At 37.9% G+C, this 22,117-nt stretch overlaps 2 protein-coding genes across 5 annotated transcripts in view; one reads left to right on the plus strand and one right to left on the minus strand.

The window, feature by feature from the left end:
- The window catches only part of SLC3A1 (solute carrier family 3 member 1), a 31,347-nt gene extending 21,412 nt beyond the window's left edge, over nucleotides 1-9,935 (plus strand). Inside the window, exons 7-10 of the mRNA XM_044263627.1 lie at nucleotides 406-601; nucleotides 2,848-3,015; nucleotides 3,868-3,984; nucleotides 9,322-9,935. Of these exons, the coding sequence (XP_044119562.1) occupies nucleotides 406-601; nucleotides 2,848-3,015; nucleotides 3,868-3,984; nucleotides 9,322-9,762 (922 nt within the window). The 3' untranslated portion in view covers nucleotides 9,763-9,935. The remainder of the gene's footprint in view (nucleotides 1-405; nucleotides 602-2,847; nucleotides 3,016-3,867; nucleotides 3,985-9,321) is intronic.
- A 127-nt stretch (nucleotides 9,936-10,062) lies between these two features.
- The window catches only part of PREPL (prolyl endopeptidase like), a 45,488-nt gene continuing 33,433 nt past the window's right edge, over nucleotides 10,063-22,117 (minus strand). For all 4 annotated transcript variants that reach the window (XM_044263623.1, XM_044263622.1, XM_044263624.1 and 1 more), the window contains 7 exons: nucleotides 20,810-21,007; nucleotides 17,553-17,728; nucleotides 15,822-16,038; nucleotides 12,259-12,408; nucleotides 11,734-11,857; nucleotides 10,906-10,979; nucleotides 10,063-10,554 (listed from right to left, as the gene is read on the minus strand). In XM_044263623.1, coding sequence (XP_044119558.1) covers nucleotides 10,465-10,554; nucleotides 10,906-10,979; nucleotides 11,734-11,857; nucleotides 12,259-12,408; nucleotides 15,822-16,038; nucleotides 17,553-17,728; nucleotides 20,810-21,007 — 1,029 coding nt within the window. In that variant the 3' untranslated portion in view covers nucleotides 10,063-10,464. The remainder of the gene's footprint in view (nucleotides 10,555-10,905; nucleotides 10,980-11,733; nucleotides 11,858-12,258; nucleotides 12,409-15,821; nucleotides 16,039-17,552; nucleotides 17,729-20,809; nucleotides 21,008-22,117) is intronic.

A 22,117-nucleotide genomic window follows, 5' to 3' on the forward strand; every position in this document is an offset into this window, starting at 1 on the left:
TTACAGGGATTCCTGTACAAGAGGTTTCTGGGGGAAAACCCCCTTACATGATACGCAAACATACACTATAGATTCCAAGCAGAATGATGAGAATTGATAAAGTCTTCATGGAAGTTATGGAGTTTTAATCAGACTTAGGAAGGAGAGAACCATATTGACTGAGATTCAAATGTGTTAATTCTTACACTCAGCCTAGTATTAGGCTAGTCCTTGGGTTTATTGTCCGTGAGAAATGAGAAATGGTCCAGGTGGCCCAGCATGCTATTACTTGGCCATCTGGCTTGATTATGCTTCCCAGTGAGCCCAGCCAGATACGGTTAAGTCAGGCAGACCGAAGCAGCTGCAGAAATGCTCCCCAGTCTTCTGACAGGCCCTGAGGACACTGCACCCTGCTAACTCTTCCAGGTTCATGGGGACTGAAGCCTATGGAGAGAGCATTGATAGGACCATGATGTACTATGGGCTGCCTTTTATTCAAGAAGCAGATTTTCCCTTCAACAATTATCTCAGTAAGCTAAACACTCCTTCTGGGAACAGTGTGTTTGAGGTTATCACATCCTGGATGGAAAACATGCCAGAAGGAAAATGGCCTAATTGGATGGTAAGTCCTCATGCCTGAGTCAGGATATCTGGTGCCGGTGTGCTTGCTGAATAGTCAGCCCTAAAATGAGGGGTATCTCTGTCTGTAAGGGACCTTAACCTTTCCTTTAATCGGGAATTATTTAGTGAGCCAGGCCAGGCCTTTTTGTTATTTTTCATTTTTTTCCTTCTGGCTCTCAGACTAGATAATCTCGATTGCACAGTGTTCAAATCTGTCAAGCCCATTTAGTGAACTTCTCCTTTCAGTGGTCATACTTTTTCAACTCTGAAATTTCTTTCTGGTTCTTTTTCATGATCTTTTTATTGATAGTATCTATTTGATGAAACACTGTCCTCGCACTTTAAATTCTGTGCTTTTAGTTCTTTGAACATAAGTATAGGAGTTCATTTAAAAATCTTTGTCCACTAGTCCAATGTCTGGGTTTCCTCAGCCACACTTTCTACTGCTGCTTTTTTTTTGTTTTCTGTTGCTCTGCATGCCTTCTGTGTTCCTTTTTGTTGCTGAAAACTGGGTATTTTAAATAATGTAGTAATGTAGGAAATCCCATTCTCTCCTCCTCCCCAGTGTTTGTTGTTGCTATTTATTTAATTTTGTAAAATCTGTGTTCTTTGTTGGGTATGGCTACTTGGTGAGTTTGTTTCTTGTCAGTTAATGATTGGAAGAGATTCCTGAACTGCCCTGAACCACTCATTCTTCCAGCAACGGCTGGAAAAACGAATGGGTGTGTGTGTGTGTGTGTGTGTGTGTGTGTGTGTGTGTGTGTGTCAGTGTCAGTCAGACTTTCTCGAAGGCCAGTATGGTCATCTCTTCCCCAGCTTTTAAGGTTTTTGGTCAGTCTCTGTTGAGCCCCAGTTGGTACCACCACTTCAGGCAGGTGTGATGCTAAACAATTGCTGATTGTTTCTGCCAAATACCCTGGGGATAGGGGATTTCTCTGATGAATAAGAAAAATCCAACTAAAAGTGAGTATTAGAAAGGTCAAATAGTGACAATTCTCTAAATGGAGCTTTTGGTGAATTCTAAACTTATTCTGCCCCTCCAGTGGCTCCTGTTCCATAGCTACAGTAGTTCTAAGACTGAGGTTTTCAAAGCTATCAAGAATCTGAGGGGGAGGAGTTCAAGGCCTGTTAAAATGATAAAAAGCTTGATGTTTTTCTTGAATAAATGCTTCTTGGATTGTTGAAAGCCTTTAGTTAGTTTCCACAGTTCTTGAGAATCCAGTTTCTTATCAAAGGCTCTCAATAAAATAAACAGAGGCAAAATTTGACTTTTCTGGTCATAAAAATAGAAAAGTAGCTTATAACGGTCTATACAGTTTCAGTACATCCTTAAAAAAAAAAAAAAAAAAGGCAACCTCCATCCAAGTTCTTATTCTCAAGGGCTGGTTTTGCATCATACCCTGCCTTGAGTAAGTGATGGAGTTTCTCAGAGAGCTTGTTTCATCATTTGTAAAATGGAGATAATACCTGAAAATGGAGGAGGGCAATCAGATGTAATGTAGGCATGAAAATATTTTTTAAAAATTTATTTAAGTAATTTTTATATCCAACATGTGGCTCAAACTCATGACCCCAAGACCAAGAGTTGCATGCTCTTCTGAGGGGGCCAGCCAGATGACCCGTAAGTACTTTATAATAATAAATAGTAAAATGCCAGGCTATTGAGATTGAGTTGTGGTATATCTTAACAAAAGCTATGATGTTGTAAGGACTAGATAATGTGAAATTAGAGCATTTAACAGAAATACCACATTTTAAAATAAAAAGCACTTCAGAAAATTTCCTCTTGGACTATGTACTCTTCTCTACAGAAGTTGATTTATCTTTGAAATTTGTTTTGAGTATTTCAAAAGACACACACACACACCTCAGAAATCTCTCCGGCTTCTGTGCTTTCCACCTCTTCCCTCCTTCTTGTGTTATGGGAGAACATTTTCGTTTCCTTCCTTGTCCATATTCTCTTATACAAATGTGTGAAAATACTAACATGCACCCTCCTAAATTTTGTATTTGTAGTAACTCTGTGAAATAACCTGTTACCACTATCTTGTTAATCATAATGGCCAAAACAGTAAATTGGTCAGTTGAACAGTAAGTATCAGTGTTGGGACTCAAATCCAAGTCTGCTGATACCAATGTGTACCCACAGCAAACTTGGTTTTATTGTCTAATGAACTTTTTGTAGAACAGAGTAAATATTCAGAAAACTGTATACTGAGCTGGGTTCTTGAAGTATCTGCCTTTCAGATTGGTGGACCGGACAACGCCCGGCTGACTTCTCGTTTTGGGGAAGAATATGTCAACATCATGAATATGCTTATTTTCACACTCCCTGGAACTCCCATAACTTACTATGGGGAAGAAATAGGAATGAGAAATATTTTAGCCACAAATCTCAACGAAAGCTATGATGTTGTAAGTTAACATTATCTAACTATGTGAAACTAGAGAATCTACTATTCCTGTTCTACTGTTGAAAATTATATTTCTGCTTTCCTTTCTTACTATCATACAGCTCACTTGCTTGTGTTTCCTAAGCCACACAACTGAATTGTAGAGCCCAGGAATCTACATTTTAAAGATGTTTTCCAGCTGATTCTTAGGCACCACTAGAATTTGAGAACCCGTGTTTTGAGTTTGGAACATTAATTATAGTGCTTGTCTGTAGTGCTAGACTTCATCTGAACACAGCACAGGAGATTCTTCCTTTCATCTGGACAAATGTAAATGTACAGCTTTAGACTTGACTGGTTTTTATTATTTTTTGTTTGAGGCTATGGGTTTCAAAATTGTGTTGTTGGGTGAACCTGTAATAATCTGTATGGTTAGCTTTCAATGTAGAAGATCCAATTTTCCTAAATTTGTGTGTGTGCTTTCATGTGCAATAACCAGGCTGGATAAAAGAGGACAGCACTTAGGCTTACTTGTACATGCTGCATACTTGAACTCACCATCACTGTACCATGGAATGAACTGGTAATGATACATCTTGAAATCCTACGTTGCTCATTCTTAGGGAAAAGCAGTAGAAGACTCCAAGCACGTACCGAAGTCCAGTTACTATAGTTTATTGAAACTCAAGATGTCACTATTTTCCAGTTAAAAGTGTGAAGCTGGTTTATGTACTGAATATTTAAGTCTTTTCATTATGAATGCTAACGAATACAACTATTAAAAAGAAATACAGGAAATTAAATAATTATGAAGTAGATCATGCCCAAATGACATTTCTTTTACTAACTAAAGTACTGTTTTCTTTTGACACAGAATACCCTCCTCTCAAAGTCACCAATGCAGTGGGACAATAGCTCAAATGCTGGTTTTTCAGAAGCCAGTCACACCTGGTTACCCACCAATTCAGATTACCATACTGTGAATGTTGATGTAAGTATCAATGAAAATGTTATACTGATTCCAGAAACAGGATATGAGTTTCTGCGCTGCCAACATATACTCACCATGAGGGTACCTAAAACCTTAACTGATGTATCTTTAAGTCAATCACATAGACTTCTTTTATAGTTAAGTCATGTTTTTGTGAAAATACAAACTGGTACAGAAGTGAACCATTGTATTGGAAAAAAAAAAAAAAAATATATATATATATATATATAAAATTATTCACTGGAATTACTTAAAAAAAAAAAAGGAGCTCAAGGCTCTTAAAGATTTTATTTCAGAGTGAGAGAGCATGAGCTGGGGTGGGGTGGGGTAGGGAAGCAGACCCCCCACCGAGCAGGGAGCCTAACACAGGACTTGATCCTAGGACCCTGGGATCATGACCTGAGCTGAAGGCAGATGCTTAACCCACTGAGCCACTCAGGTGTCCCCTAAGATCTGCTGGCTCTTAAGGAAATTTTATGGAGGTCTTTCAACAAGCTATCTGTCTTCCTTTCCTGCCCTCAAAAGGAAGGAGAGGAGGAGATCCATCAAGACTCTTTACCTGGAGAAACCAAGACATGAGTAATTCCCAACAGTAGCTGTTCTGGAAAAGCACACCCTTTAGCTTTTGCTCTTTTGCCTATACTATTTTCTGTTCTCAGGTGATCAAGTTTGCCAAATTCTGCTGAAATTGCTGGAATCTGTGCATTCCTATTTAGAAAATTTGTTTGCTCAATACATTTCCTTAGACCAGAACAATAATGAAATGGCTCCAGGTGGAATCATGTACCAGTGAAAACGGGTCACTGGAAAACTCAGGAGAAGAGAAATTACTGGCACTCCATGAGAGGCAAAAATTTCCCCTTATCCCAATTTACTATTTGGTAATTTTAAATTACCAAAGTATAGCTGACACACAATGTTATATTAGTTTCAGGTGTACAATGTAGTGACTCGACAATTCTGTACATTATTCAATGCCTGCCACAGTCACTGTAAGTGTTCCCAGGTTATTCTGTTTCGAGCTTCATGCAAACCCTCCTATGCCTACAACTCCCTGCTCTCCACAGAGACTTTTGGGATAGTTTTAGTTTTTGTTTTATATATTCATAGGTCCTTGAAAACAAAAATACGCATTTTAACATTTGTGCTTTGGATTTAATACATCTCTTGATTTTTGTTATGTGTAAAATGTATACCAGAAGATGTGCAAAATGCAAATTAAAAGTTTTTTCCTCTAACATTCACCAAGCCTTTCAAATGATTATGTGTAATATTTGGAGGGATGCTGAATTGTAAGAAAGTTACCAAAAGTCAGGCAAGGCTATTTAAAATACATCCATAAAAGCCCTAGAGATAGGAAAGAGTTTAAGTAATTTCTAAAAGAAAGTAAAATTAAGCTTCCCATAATTACTAGAGGTAGGCAACTGAAGACAAGGAGTATCAGAATGCAAAAGGAAATGATCACCAACAGTTGAGAAAAACTGAGATGAGAGACACCACTCTTAACACTGTAGAAAGTAGAGGAGATAGAGCAAACATAATTAAGCAAACTTAATTACTGGCATACTGTTTTATGGAATCTCTTGATTCTTTGCTTAGGGGTGGCTCAGTTGGTTGAGTGTCTAGCTGTGGCTTGGGTCATGATCCAGGTTCCTGGGATCTAGTCCTGCAATGGGCTCCTTGCTCAGTGGGAAGCCTGCTTCTCTCTGACAAAAAAAGATTTTTTTTTAAAGATTTTATTTATTTATTTGACAGAGATCACAAGTAGGCAGAAAGGCAGGCAGAGAAAGAGGGAAGCAGGCTCCCCGCTGAGCAGAGAGCCCAGTGTGGGGCTCGATCCCAGGATCCTGTGAGTTGAAGGCAGAGGCTTAACCCACTGAGCCACCCAGGCGCCCCTGACCAAAAAAAAAAAAAAAAAGATTAGGTATCTTAGAAATGTAGAGCATTGTGAAACACTGAAAAAGAAACCCTAATTAGTGTGCTGGAAGACTGACCCAGAGACCCCCCCTCCCCAGAATGCACTGTAAAAAGGCAAATAATAGTGTAAAGAGAAAAAAGTTGATACTTCTAGAAGAGAAACCAGAAGGAAACATACAATCCAAGAAATAAAGAAAACTCAGATATTTATCTTTTCTAGAATGGTAAGAATAAAGGCAGAAGCCAAAACAGATTGCCCAAGCAAAGGATTGAGAGTTGCACTGGCTTGTCACGTGGATCCTAGAACACCTTAGAACTTTAATCTTTAAATAAAGCTGTGATCGGAAACTTGATTCTAAACCTATAATCCTAAATCCATTCCAATAGGCATTCAAGAGTATAGACCTAGAAAAGCAAGGACCCCAATTTTTTCCATATATAGCTACTTTCTGAAAGAATAATCAACTCTAAACAAAAGATGAATCTAAAAGAAAGACATGATGTGGAGTGCTGGCTGGCTCAATCAATAGGGCATTTGACTCTTGATTTAAAGGTTTTAAGTTCGAGCCCCACACTGGGTGTAGAGATTACTTAAAAATAAAAAAAAGACATGATGTAGAAAATAGAGTAAGGAAAAGAACTTAAGGATATTTTTTGATACAGGATGTAAAAGAAGGTATTCTGGAACAAAAATTTTACGAGATTGACTTCTATATGGAAGATGGCAGGAGAGAGAGAGAGAACGTATAAGCAAGCAGGCAGTCTTTTCAGGGCATGGAAACAGAGTAACTCACTCTAGGTTTGAGCTTAGTGGCCATTCACCACTAAGACTATTAAATAGAACGTAAAATTCACTTCCGTGACACACTAGCACCACTTCTAGTGGCTACATTAGAGCAAATATAGAACACTTCTGTAGCACTTCAGGCAGTTCCAAATGTTAAGTATATCTTAAAATGGTTATTACGATATTAAGGGTAGAATTTTCCTTCTTTTTTTAAAAGATTTTAAAAAATTTATTTGACACGGACAGAGAGGGAGAGAGCAAGCATAAGCAGTGGGAGTGGCAGGCAGGGGAGAGGCAGGCTCCCCACTGAGCAAGGAGCCTGATGGAGGCTTGGTCTCAGGACGGTGGGATCATAACCTGAGCCAAGGGCAGCCACTTAACCGACTGAGCTGCCCAGGCAATTTTCAAAGAACATTAGAAGGAAAAGTATTATATCAGATCAACTTGATGCTAAAAAGGATGAAAACCATAGTGCAATTATAAATGAAAAATTAAAAAAAAGGCTGAGACATGGGGTGCCTAGGTGGCTCAGTCATTAAGTGTCTTTGGCTCAGATCATGATCCCAGGTTCTGGGATGGAGCCCCGCATTGGGCTCCCTGCTCAACAGGAAGCCTGCTTCTCCCTCTCCCACTCCCCTTGCCTGTGTCCCCTCTCTTGCTCACTGTCAAATAAATAAAATCTAATTTAAAAAAAGGGGGGTGCTGAGACAAAATCTGACATGAAAGACATAGCTAAAACAATTAAAAAATTAAAATAGCTGTAGTGGCCATAGCTATCAAACAAAAAAATGCATATAACCTTTGCCCTAGTAATTTCATTCTGGGAATACTTGTGTATGTGGAAAATGATGACTCTGGAAAAAGAGTCAGTTGAATCAATTATAGTTAATTTATGTAATTTATATAATGGACTAGTATATAACTTTTAAAAAGAATGCACTGATATGAGACCATATTAATTAATACATATTAACATGTATTAAATAAGAAACAGTGTCCATAATGTTATCATCCCACTATTTGTACAATGAAAAAGTATACCTACATATGTTTGCAGAGGCATAAAATGTACTATGATACATAAACAGTAATAGTGTCTGTTTCTGAGAAAGGAAGTGAAAAGCTAGGGGACAGTGTTAAGAAAAACCTTATTTTATATATTCCTCATAAACAGATTTTATATTGCATGCATTCCTATTAGAAAAATAAAGTTACAAAAAGCAGGTGTGGAAATATTTAATAGCAGACAAAATAGAATTCAATATGAAAAGCATTATAACACAACTGCAATTTTCAAAAACTGATAAAAGAACATTCCAGTACAAGTCATGAATCTATGCATCTAACAATAGCTCCAAAATTTATAAAACAAGTACTACAAGAAATGCCAAGAGAAACTGACAAATCCACAATTACAGAGACATGTCAACATACTTTTAGGAAGTAGACACAAACAATAGTTAAGACTTACTGGGCACTTCTTCGTGAGTGGCACTGAACTATGCTTTTCCATGCATTATCTAAGGCTATAGAAAATGTTAATAGTAGTTTGACAAGTCATATACATATACCATATACATGTACCATAAATACCTTTGTACCTGATAACAGAGAATAAACATTTTTTCAAACATTCAGCAGATGTTCACTGAAGACCACAGATTAGGCACCTGCCCCCAAACAACAATGATAACAGCAACAACAGCCACCACCACCGCAGTTAACAGAGTCCAAGGAAATGAACACTACCACTGATTTGGCAATAGCTCTTATGAAGACTAATTTGGCATTATGTATCAAGTGTTCATATTCTTTGACACAGTAATTATTTTTCTATCCTAAATAAATAACCCAAATATGGGGGAGGCACTAAAAATATGAGAAAACATTAGAAAGCTGAATGTTGAAATGAGAGAGATGGTTAAGTATGGTATATCCATCCAATATAATATTTTCCTGTTATTATTAAGATGACATATTAACATAACAGAAGATGCCTGAAATGTTAAAGGAAAACACAACATTAAATTGTTTATGTTTTATATAGCTGTGAAATAAAGCCTAATCTTCCTTAATGGACAGACATTAAGAAGTATGATTTTTAATTTTCCCTTTAGGCAGCATTTTGCTTTGCACCTTTTTGCAACTTTTGGCTTACCATCAGCTATGCAAGGAACACAGGTTTGCTGAAGTTAAAGCAACCGACCCACATTTCTACAAAAGTGAATAGACAGGCCCTCAGAGTCCGTGGCCACAGTACCTGCTTTTCTGCCAGTTACAGTGTAGCATAAAGGGGCTGTATTTAGGCACGTTAGACACCAGATGTCTTAGACATGGACATTCGCTTTGGAATTCCTGAAGTGGAGTCAGATTTAGTCCCTCATCATCTCTGGCCAAGATGTAGCAGGGCACTGAGCAAACAATGACTCCCTGCATTTGCAATCTGTCAGTAATTAAACTATTCTTATTACCTATCATTACTTAAAATTTGGTAGTCATTTTAAGGGGCAAAACTGAGGCAAAATTTTTGGGGAAATAAGTTCTGGTTGATACTAGAAATACATTAAAAAAACCTAAACAACTCTTAGAATCAAACATTTATGTTAAATTTTTTTTTTTTTCTTTTTAAATAGGTCCAAAAGACTAACTCCAGATCAGCACTGAAGTTATATCAAGACTTAAGTCTGCTTCATGCCAATGAGCTGCTCCTCAGCAGGGGCTGGTTTTGCTATTTGAGGAATGACAGCCACTCTGTTGTGTACACAAGAGAGCTGGATGGCATCGACAGAGTCTTTCTCGTGGTTCTGAATTTTGGAGAATCAACAACAGTCAATCTAAAGGAAATGATTTCTAATATTCCCACGAGAGTGAGGATAAGGTTAAGTACCAATTCGACCTACGAGGGCAGTGAAGTTGATACGTATGGGATTTTACTGGACAAAGGAGAAGGCCTCATCCTTGAATACAACACGAAAAATCTCCTTCATCACCAGACAGCTTTCAGAAACAGATGTTTTGTTTCCAACCGGGCATGCTACTCCAGTGTATTAAACATACTGCACAGCTTGTGTTAGGCACCTTTATGAAAGAAATGAAGACACTGGCATATCCTGTTCTATTACAAGCATGTGCAGTAACTTCATGCACAGCATGCTGCTGGGTGAATACAACTTGAATATAATGGCTTTAGAAAAGGTTCCCAAATGTTTTTTAAAAATAATAAAATTATCGCTTGTAGAACTTGTAACTTTACTGAGATAGCATCAATATAAGAGATGATCAGAACACCTTAGGACTCCAGAATATTAGAAAGATCTGGTGAATTCTAATGTGAAAAATGTTATCGTTTTTCATAAAATACAGGCATAGAAATTGGAGGATGACTTACTGCGGAAGTGTCTAAATACGTTTACTAGCAAAGAGGCAGGACCTTGATTTGTAAACTTTTCAAAGAAAATGTTAGAACGGACAAAAACAAAGCTGTTCTGAAGGGGTGGGGAAGAGCTGTGCTGTCACCAATCCTTCCTTCAACCCCACGTCCATGTCCTTCTGAGGAGTGTGGTTTGAAAACTACTTTCTTAGGGGAAGGGGCACGTGCACCAATGGAGAGAACAGTATAAGCAAGTGAGATATACACCAGACAAAATTTGGATGCAGAAGCAAATTTTTAAAAAATTACTTACGAACTTAAAAAAAATCTCACTTTTGCTTACCCAATTGGAAATAAGACTATGAAATATTTCAGTGTGTTTCCAATTCCCCTGGAATGCAGCATTTCAGAATTTTAGATACTTCTTAAGATTCTCAAAAACACTGGTGCTGTCAAGTCCAAGTTCCTCGTACAGGAATTTAATTTGGGCTGTGATCTAAAAGAAACACATTTAAAAAATTAGAGGGCCTTTGTGGTAAAATTCCAGTGCTAAATCTCTTTGTCTATCCATCTTCACCTAACACTTAAGTCAACAGTTTGTGGCAAGGGTATTTTTATTATTTGGGACAGAGGCAGAAGGTGCTCCCATTACCTTAACAGAGCTCACAAGTGTTACGAGGGAACCCTTTCTCTTGACTGTCAGGGTTCCTCTTTCCACCTTGGGCCTCAGCCACAGACCAGATTGCTAGGACGCAGAGGTTGTAAGACCCGCTGCAGCCACTGGAGTGCGGACTACAGCACAGCTCTACCTGGGGACCTGGCAACCGAGAAGAGCTTGATAACCTACCTTTTTGTGAGAGTCCTCAATCACATGATTGCCTCCAGGCTGAATATCTAACACAACATTGGGGGCCTGATAGCCTGAAAGAATTAAGATATGAAACAATTAGGTTCTTTGAGACTCATTTCTCCCCTTCTTCTCCCACATATGCTATTAAAATCATAGTGAAGGAAAAAGGCATAAATTATCATCGCCAAGAAAGAGATGGGAAGGGGCAAGCAGAAGACAGATTTCTGAAACAGAGGAAACAGAGGAGGATGACCAGTAGCTGAGGACACTGGATGGAAGATACTCGTAGGGTCACATGGAGAAGGTTGTGATGCAAGAGGAAGCCAGACTGGCCCTGTGGAATCCGTTTTGTGATCCGGAAACAGTTGTATTGGGTGAGTATGAGACATGAAGGTGAAAACCAGTTGACTTCAGACTTGTGTGTGGGCCCCTCCCTCCTAAGTCCAAAAGGTCTTGCTAAGGAAGAAAGGTAAGAGCTCTTATTTAATGAAATAGAAAGACCTAGAGAAAATCAGCTAGTTTGGGCACCGAAGCTCCAAAGCAAAAGCTTTAGAATTTCTTTTTCAGAAGTTTCCAAAAATAACAGGTCAATTATTATTAAATGAATGAGTGTTTTATGACAGTCACCTCTAAGTTATACTGGATGTTTAAATTTTTCTTTATGCCTTGCCTTATTTTAGTATTTCCTTCCAAAAAGAGGCAAGGCAGGTATAGTTATATATGCTATATATATATTTAGTCTATAGCATAAAGTGTATTACTGAGTAGTATGTGGATGGCAGTAGTCCATTTAGCTAGGTTCCCTGCCTACAGGTGGTCTCCTACCTTCACCAGCATCCTTAGCATGTTCCGTGATGGCTTCCTTGAGTTTCTCGGTATAGTTTACAATTCCTTTCAGAGGTACACGCTCATCGTTTTCATAAGCCGTGATGTGAATGGAAGGATAATGCTGAAAGAAAAGAAACGCAAATTTTACATTATTCTCTATGGTCCCTTTCTACCTTATAGATTATGAAAAAGAACTACCTCCAATTTTTTGATATAGGTGCTAGATTATTTTCTTCTCATTTGAGAGAGAGATCTATGGTATTATAATACTAGACTACCTGCTACCTGGAATAGCTTTTCCTTGGCTAGCGAGGCCATGACCATAACTTACCTGTTCTCCTGAGCTATTAAATTGAAACAAACATGGGACTATGAGCAGAGATGGGAGCTCATTGGTATTTGGATTTTATAAGCAGAAACAACCTAAAGCCCTAGTAAATTCCTGCCTCAGCATGGGCAAGTATCTTTTTGATTATCTTTTCTATCACTTTAGGATAGTGTGTCAGAACTGTCTTTCACTACCTGTGGTTTAATATTTTGATAGGGACAGTAACGTTTTATGTAGTTTTTGTGTTTTTCATCAGATGAAGGATTCCCCCATTCTTCTAATTCTTCTAATGTCAGAGGAAGTGTGGTGTCCATCATAGTGTTGAGAACATCCAAGAAAGGTGCCTTAAAAAAAAAAAAGCCAAAGAAATTTAAACTTTGTTAGAAAACTTAAAATATATTTTTCTGAAACTCATTTTAACAACCTTTATGAATATACATGCAGACATGAGAGAACAAAGGTCAAGAAGCCATGTGGATTTCCAGGGGGTGGACTAACTACTCAGTCTTTACCTAGGGCCTGTGATTTATAACAGGCCTTTATGGTTTTCAGACTCTGAAAGTGCTAACTTTATGTATCATGTTTATATATATACACATATAAAAACATGTGTGTATATGAAAAATTTCTTTTTTAATTTCACAATTTTTAGTTTGATACCTTTATTTATACATCTATTTTATATAAAAGTAACAAATGCTACCACCTTATAGCCATTAGGATGGGTACCATTAAAAAAAAAAAAAAAAAAAAAAAAAAAGGAGGGCGCCTGGGTGGCTCAGTGGGTTGAGCTGCTGCCTTCGGCTCGGGTCATGATCTCGGGGTCCCGGGATTGAGTCCTGCATCAGGCACTTTGCTCGACGGGGAGCCTGCTTCCCTCTCTCTCTCTCTCTGCCTGCCTCTATGCCTACTTGTGATCTCTGTCAAATAAATAAATAAAATCTTTAAAAAAAAAAAGTAAGTGTTGGCAAGGATGTGGAGAAATTGGAACCCTTGTGCACTGTTGGTGGAATGTAAAATGGTGCAGGTGGTATGCTAGTTTCTCAAAATACTAAACTTAGAATTACCATATAACCCCACAATTCTATTCCTGGGTCTATATCCCAAAGAATTAAAAGCAGGATCTTGAAGAGTATACCCATGTTCACAGCAGAATTACGAACAACAGCCAAAGGGTGTTAGCAAACTGGTGTCCACTGACGGATGAAAGGATAGGCGAAGTACATACAAGGGATATTATTCAGCCTTAGGAAGGAAGGAAATTCTGACATATGCTACGATAATGCATGGACCTTGCGGAACATTAACTAAGTGAAATAAACCAGTTACAAAAAGACAAATAATGATTCCATTATAGGAGATATAGACAGTTTAATTTATAGAGACAGAAAGTAGAATGGTGTTTCTGAGGGGTAGGGAAAGGGAGTGCAGAATTTTAGTTTTGTAAGATGAAGAGAGTTCTGGAGATTGGCTACACAACAATGTGAACATATTTAACACTACTGAACTACTGAACTATACGGTTAAAAATAGTTAAGATGTTAAATTTTCTTATTTTCTCACAATTAAAAATGAAAAACCTCAACATGAGTAAACCAGCTGGACATTTTATATTTAAAAAAAGGCAATAAATGTTAATTGAAGAAAATCTGGGATATTTATTTATAACCAGTGTTAAAACATTTAATAAAATGGCAGCTGCTTTTTTCATTTACCTTGTAGTCTAGTCTTCTGTTAACATGCTTTCCACCTGTCTCTTGCATTAACATTAACCTAGTGGGCAAATGCAATTCTTTCTGGCTGCCTAGCATCTGGACTATTTTTCTGAATTTAAACTATTCCTAACCTTAATGAGGCGGAGCTTGCCTCTCACTAGGGAAGGGCTCAATTTCTCAGTTTTCCCAGCACACGGAGAGCCACAGGACTTGGGTCTACCCAATCAGACATAATGTGCTCCAAACTGTGGATGGGAAGTTTGTGGCTCAAAATAGGGGCCATGGAGAATTTCTTCTGGTAAAAGTGCCACATCTATATTGAGTTTTTAGAAGCAGCAGTGGCAGTATGAGGTGACTTGTGCCCAGCAGGGATGGCAGTGATAGCTTCCTTGGGCCAGTTTTATGGTATATTTTGGAACCAGTTTCTGGCTGTGTAACCTCTATAAGGCTGGTTTTATACTTGCCCTTACTCAGTATTTTTTAATAAAGCCCCTTTTCTGCCTAAATTCATGACAGCTAGTATTTGGTGCTTCTAATTAACACTACGCATCCTCTATTGTTGGCTATCTAGGTTGATTCCACTTCCTCACTATTATAAGCAATGTGGGGTAAATATTCTTATACATACATTTCTTTTTTTTTTTTTTTTTTAAGATTTTATTTATTTATTTGACAGAGAGAGATCACAAGTAGGCAGAGAGGCAGGCAGAGAGAGAGAGAGGAGGAAGCAGGATCCCCGCTGAGCAGAGAGCCAATGCGGCACTCGATCCCAGGACCCTGAGATCATGACCCGAGCCGAAGGCAGCGGCTTAACTCACTGAGCCACCCAGGTGCCCCTTATACATACATTTCTGATTATTTACTTTGTAATTTCTAAAGGCCACAGATTAGTTCTATTTTTTTTTTATATTGTAACTCTATTATCTTGCATATAGGTTTTCTTCCTTCTATACTTAGTATTTCTACTTAAAAAAATAGATTTATAGATCAGGATTACTTAACACTTATTTACTTAACAGAAGCCTACAGTGTATATCCCTCATCCTTAAAATAAAAGAAACCTGAAAATAACTTACTCTCCCCCTCCCAGTCATTATTTTTTAGCGTATCCGACCAGGACAATGATGAAGGTGAAATGAGTGGCTATAACGTAATTACATAATTTTGGACACCAGGGAAAGACTATACAGTTGACCCCTGAAGGACACAGGTTTGAAATTCGAAAGTCCACTTACACCTGGATTTTTTTCAATAGATATACATACAGTACTGTATAAACAAATTTATTTTCCTCATGATTATCTTAATATTTTCTTTTTGCTAGCTTATTTTAAGAACACAGTATATAATATATAGAACATATAAAATATGTGTTAAAATTCACTGTTTATGTTATTGATAAGGCTTCTTTCTGGTCAATAGAAGGCTGCTGAGTTTTCGAGGAGTCCAAAGTTAAACATGGGTTTTTGACTGTTATGGGGGTGGGGTCAGGGGTGGCGTCGGTGTCCCTAGCCACCATGTTGTTCAAGGGTCACTTGTAGAGATTTTTAAGATCAAAGCAGGATGTTTCAATTACCGTACAGAAAAACTATCGCTTATAAAGATCTTTAAGAATGGAGTATCTAAAAAAGGAAAGCTGCTACAACTAGGACCGAAATGTTGACGGGCAATGATCGTCAAAGGATTTCGTGGACTCCAGTCACAGTGCGCTCTGCCAGACTCCCTGAACTAGTGAGTCCTAAGTGCTGATTCTTTTCCACCAATTCTAAATGTTTTTTAAAAAATGAGAACTAATGAGAAAAGCCATTAATATCCTTCAGTGGAATTCTCAAAAATTAATAAAGAACACCATCAGGGAAGAAGGACAAAGTAGTTAAAGTAAATTTAGAAGTTCTCTCAGAGCTGTAATTCTGTGTTTAGAATTTAAAAGCTTTGTTATTACTCCTGTGCTATGGTAAAATTGTAACAAATATTTTTCGTAAAGTTGCCAATGGCTTCATGCCTCCCCACTCTGTACATAGTAGAGAACAGAGTATACTCACCTCCAAAGTCACAGCTCTCAGCAGCTCTGGATTAGAATTACACAATGCTCCCACAAGCACCCCTCCAGCACTGAAAGCAGTCAGGGTTGTTAGACTTGGCTGAGAAAAGCCTTGGCCATGAAGCGTCTTAATGCAAGCCTCTAAGTCAGCAAGGCCATTGAGTTTTTTAGTTAGACGGCCATCAGCGTGCCACTGGAGGCCTAACTCACCACCACCTCTGAAATTAAAGGGCAAAAAAATCTTTTAGTGGGGGAAAATATTAATGATATAGGTCAGGGTCAGCAAACTGTAGCTGCTAGGCAGTATTTCTTAGAGGTCTGTTTTATTGTTGTTGTTTTTGTTTTGTTTTGAAATGGCTTCAGAGCTAAGAATGGAATTTACATTTTTAAAGGTTGGGAGAAATACAATAGAGACCACATGTGGTCTACAAAGCCTTAAATGTTTACTAGTTTTTTAGCGAAAAGGTTTGCCAATCCCTGATATAGACAGTCAAAAATGGATTTACCAAATATTTTAAAAAAATTAAGATAGGTTTTTTAAAAAAATTAAAAGTCATTATCATTTTTTTTTTCATTCACTTAAAGTAACCTCTATACCCAATGCAGGGCTTCCACTTATGGCCCCAAGATCAAGACTGCATGCTCCAACTAAGCCAGCCAGATGCCCCGCAACAAATCAGTTTTGGGTGCTCCCTACGGTTTATCAGGCATTCTGCTAAAATGCCAGTCTTAAAAATATAAAAAAAGCAAAACTCTCCTGCCCTGAAGATCATAATTTTGGGGGAAAAGAAAATAGCTGCCAAGCAATGTGGTTGCTGCTTTCACACAAGTGTATTTACGGTTATCCTAGAGGTGGCAGAAAGAACATCCAGGTGGATGGTTAGGGATATATACTTAAAGGAGATGATACCTAAGCTGAGGCTTGGTGGAATAGGAGTTCCCAGAAGTGCAAAGAAAGGGAAAACATCAAGACACAGCAGATGCAAAGGCACAGAGGGGAAAGAGTTTATCATCTGAAAGGATGTAACAAAGCTGGATATGTAGGATGTATATGTCTGCAGTGCAGGCCGTGTCTGGGTAGTAACGGTAACTATCACTACAGAGGTAAGCCAGATCACAAGGATGTGAAATGAGGAGTTTGGATTTTATTCTGGAGATGGGGAGGTAGAGAAGGATTTTAAACAGAAACAGAAAATAATATTTGTGTCTTGAAAAATACCTAAAGTAAAATGGAAGTTCGAGTGGAAAAAGGATCTAGTTTGAGACACTATTTTAGAAAAGCCAGGGCACTTGGGCCTCTGCCTTTGGCTTGGGTCATGATCTCAGGGTCCTGGGATCGAGCCCCACGTCAGGCTCTCTGCTCAACAGACAACCTGCTTCCCTCTCTCTCTGCCTGCCTCTGTGCCTACTTGTGATCTCTGTCAAATAAATAAATAAAATCTAAGAAAAAAAGAAAAGAAAAACCTAAACTCAAGAGAATGGAAATAACATTACTAAGATAGGACACAGACTGGTACATCAATTCTACAAATCTGGTGCAAGATCCTAAAAATCTATCCCTTTGCTTTATCAACTAGTCTATTAAATCCACTTCTACCAGCATATGTTTAGGAATACATAGACTCAATAACACAAATGAGAAAATAAACTTTGTTCCCTGATACACGGTTGTGCTGGACCTCTGGCACAATGTTCTAGCACTCATATGCCAGGTAAAATGTTGTTGACTCACCGAACATGGCAATACGCTAATATCCATCCATCGTCCACCAATACCCGCCTTTCAGGTCTGAAATTCATTTTTAAGTCCATTCCATAAGCTCCATATACATGTACTAGGAGAGGTTTCTTCTGCAAATCCTCAGAATCAGTTTTGTGGAAAATGGTCATTGGCACTGATTTTCCATCCTGGAATGAAGAGTTACTATACATGTAAGAAAAAGTCTTTTGAAACTGTTTATCCCTAATTTTATGCATTGCTTATTGATGTTGAACACAAACTTCATTCAGTGCAACAGAGAGGTGCCTAGCTGAACATGTGAACATTGAAGAGGTGGAACATGTGACTCCTGATCTCAAGCTTGGAGTTTGAGTCCCATGTTGGGTACAAAAATTAGTTAATAAAATAATAATAAATAACAACAATGACAACAACAACAACAATAGAGTTATGGTCTTTAAAAAAAAATCATGGTTGGGATGCCTGGGTGGCGCAGTTGGTTGGACGACTGCCTTCGGCTCAGGGCGTGATCCTGGAGTCCCGGGATCGAGTCCCACATCAGGCTCCCAGCTCCATGGGGAGTCTGCTTCGCTCTCTGACCTTCTCCTCGCTCATGCTCTCTCTCACACACTCTCTCTCTCAAATAAATAAATAAAATCTTTAAAAAAAAAAAAAAAAAATCATGGTTTATCCCCATTTTCAGCTCTATTGCTGACCTGTAATGTGAACTAGAAAAAAGGAGTAAGACTGTTGAAAACAGTTTATTAAATGCTGCTTTTTCAAGACAATAAAGGGATTTTAAGGAGTTCTTTACTACCTATTATTACTGTAATTTTTTTCTTTCAAAATTAGTCAAAATATACCTGTCAAGGTTAGACATCCAGCACATTTTTCCTACACCTACGGCAAGATACTGACATTTTTTATCTTTGAATATTTATAAACATGCTGATTAAAGTTTTAACAGCTCAATTTTCTGTCCTCTATAGGCAGTCCTCAACCATTAGAACTAGAATTTCTTACGGATCCCTACTGACATCTATACTCATCCTCTTCAAAGGCCTACCTTTATTTGTTAAAATGTTTAATAGTGGTTTAAGAAAGTTTTATAAATTTTAACATCTAAATTACTTTAGAGCAGGTTAACTATTCTCCAGTGTAGTTCACATTCATTAATTGCAAACTGACTGAAACTAGGCATTTCGGGACAAAATTTACATAATCTGAACTATTTCTGACCTTCCTTTCAAAAGGGCAGAGAAGCTGGTTCTGTCTACTTATATAAACTAGTGAAATAGTGTAGTTTACATAAAATAATAGTAATAAAAGGGAAATAATATAACCAAGCCACTCTCCCTACTTTTTTCATTCTCATTGCAAAAACCTTCACTGTAGGGTACAGGAATATTATCAAATAAGGAGGCTATCTTTCATCATTCCTATCACACTCAACTTGTTCTGACAGTGTAACTGGAGTTTCACTTCTCAGATTCATTCTTATAAAATGAGGTAGATTAATTTCTATAAATTATCTTTGTCTTTTCATCTCCCCAACTTAAATCAAACAATCAGAGAAAAACTTGCTGGTTGAAAACTTATGAAAAGAAAGAGGTGAAAATGGTGCCAAATCCTGTGACGGGCTGGATCCGAGTTCATCAGCAGTGTGAAAATGCCTGTGGAGGGTTATAGCAGCAGGGCACCTGGGTGGCTCAGTCAGTTAAGCATCTAACTTTTGATTTTGGCTCAGGTCATGATCTCAGGGTTGTAAGACAGGCCTGTGGTGGGCTCCCTGCTAGCTGGGAGTTTGCCTGAGATTCTCTCTCTCTCCCTCTGCCCCTCCCCGCATGTACTCTCTCTAAATTAATAAATCTCAAACAAAAACATAGTAGGTTCCACTGGGCACCTGTCTCCCTTCTTCCCTAATTCATAAAGCATCCCTGAGTTCCCTAAGAACTAGGCTCACTGTTCTTTCCATTTGGGGCATGATAACTACAGCATTTTGATAGATTGGTATAGTCCCACATTTCTAAAGCAGAAGAAAGCCTAAATATATATTTTGTTGACAAAAACCAAACACAGAAATCTGGAAGGTAATACATTAAATGGTAAACAATTATATCTAAGAGGTACAGCAAATGGGACTGAATGGTAGTTATGAGAACTTCAAATGTTCTGCATTTTTGCATTTCTTCTAAGAAGTGGATTGCTTTTGTATTATTGAAAAATACATATTTAAATAAAGCTATTAAAATCAATGAGTTAAAAAATTCATAAGGACAAAAAGCTTTGTTACAACTCATTGCCAGCACATATGAAATTATCTAATGTTTGATATGCTAAGGTCTGAAAAGTCTTTAAATACACAGTTTTTTAATTTATTAATTTAATTTATTATTTTTTATTTATTAATTTTATTTTTATAGTTTATTAATTTATTCCACAGTTTATTAATTTATTCCTCATTGCACAAACTTTCTTTTCCACTATTTACTCTCCTCTTGGTCTTCCCTCTTTTACACTGTACTTTGGCTGTATTGCCCTTCTTTATATTTCTTTCTTTAAATCTTATTCATTTAAGTAAGCTCGACACCTAACGTGGGGCTCAAACTCATGACCCCAAGGATCAAGAGTCTCATGCTCTTCGGACTGAGCCAGTTAGGCGCCCCGTCCTTTACACTTCTTGAATGCACCTTTTCTCCCTCAATATAGGGCCTCTACATAAAATGGATTCCTCCTGCCCCCTTTCTAGCCTTTTTTTTAAGAACCCTTGCCTGATCTCTCCTGCGGAAGGGAAGGTCTGTGTGTCATGTTTCCACTGCACTCAGTACAGCTTTCTTTGCAGCCATCAGTACATTAGCAATTACTCCTTTGACATCGGTCATCTTCCCTGCTAGAGTTAAGCTCCATGAAAGCAGGACTGTATCAGTCCAGCTCACTCTAGTCAACTGCTTATCGCCTTCACAATTTTTGCCAACTTTTACTATTTAAGTCAACTTTAAAGATTCAAATATAAACAACCTGTTAACTCAAGGGCTTGAGATGTACTAGTTATACATTTTCTAATCCATGTTAAAATAAATATATCAATATTAAAGTAAAAAAAAAAATTCCAGGTAGCCTCTAAAAATCGTTTGAGTCTTACTGGGGTACGTGAGATCCACTTTACAAAACCATGCTAATGCAATACCAGCGGCAGCAACTGCACAGCACCTGACAAAGAGCATGCCTGCAGTAGATGGGGGCTCAGATTTGAGATTATGAAGACGTACCTTGCTTTTGGCTTCCAGACGTAAAACACGACTGGTCTTCGTGATTGGGTCTTCATGCCCAGTTTCTTCAAACAGTTTGCCCTCTGCAAACTTGTATGTGTAATATTTTGGGGGACGTATTGGAGAGCAAAGCTGGAAGGGGCAGTTCTTTGGGTCTGAATTTGTATCCATTATGAATCCACAGGCCCAAGGAGGGAGCTAAGGAAATAAAGAGTTATTTTTATTCTTTATCTAGACATTAAGTATCATTAATTAATTTCTGAGTTTGTTATAAACAAGATGAGAAGGACATCAAGTTTACTTTCATCCATTATACATAATGCCTCATTTAAATATTTCAGTACAAATATATTTCAAATAACAAGTGAACAGAACTGTACACTGATGACCAATAAAATATGGACAAATTATAGGAAAATGATTTTTCATGACTCTGGATTTACATGAAACCTCTTTTAACAAAAAGGATTATTTTAGCTACAGTTAAGCAAATCAAATCCCAATTCCAGAAGCTGGCCACATCTCCAGATCTCTGTTCTCCTAGAACATAAAATCTCTCTCATCTGTTTTTCCTCATTTACCCCCAGCCCTCCCCACGCAGCCCAGACAGCCATAGTGATGACAGTTATTATTCCAGGGCTACAAACTGGCTCAGCAGCACTAAAGCATTTACAATTTGTTTCTAACTTTAGCTCCCAGGCTAACCATTGTGCAGAACAAAACCTTTCCTGGCATATCCACTTTGAGAGACTCACAGCTATTATGATTAGGATTCTTAACTTTAAGGAAAAAAGGAAAGGAATCAAAATTTATTCTCTCCGAGCAGCAGGGTCCAGTTTCAAGCCTGCCACTAACATCCCTCTTACACCTTTTAAAGAACTCTGGTAAGCAGGCTGACAGAGTGTAAGAAATGGGGCTGAGCGTCAGAACGTTAAAAGAAAATCGCCTTTCTTTTTCTGAGTAATTGTAGAAAGAACAAATTCCTTAGAAAATCAGAGGTCTTGGCACAGCAATGTCCCTGGTGGGCATTATTCAAAAAGGGCAGGTGGGGGCTGTGTGTGTAAAAAGTGCACCATCTAACCTATAGAAACCATAGTCAAAGAACTTATGTTCCGAGTGCATGTGTCTTGCAATTAATGCAAAGAATCTAGCTTCCTGAAAAACAATAAGGATATATATTCATAATGTCTCTTAAAGAAAGTTCCTAATTTACTGTCCTCAGGTTAAGGATGATGTTCAAGGATAATGTTTATTTAAGTGCAAGCCATAGAACTAGAAAGCAGCATGTGACACTTCAAAGCTGGGAAG

This window comes from Neovison vison, chromosome 8 (assembly GCF_020171115.1).
Source record: "Neovison vison isolate M4711 chromosome 8, ASM_NN_V1, whole genome shotgun sequence".
NCBI classification, from domain to species: Eukaryota; Metazoa; Chordata; class Mammalia; order Carnivora; family Mustelidae; genus Neogale; species Neogale vison.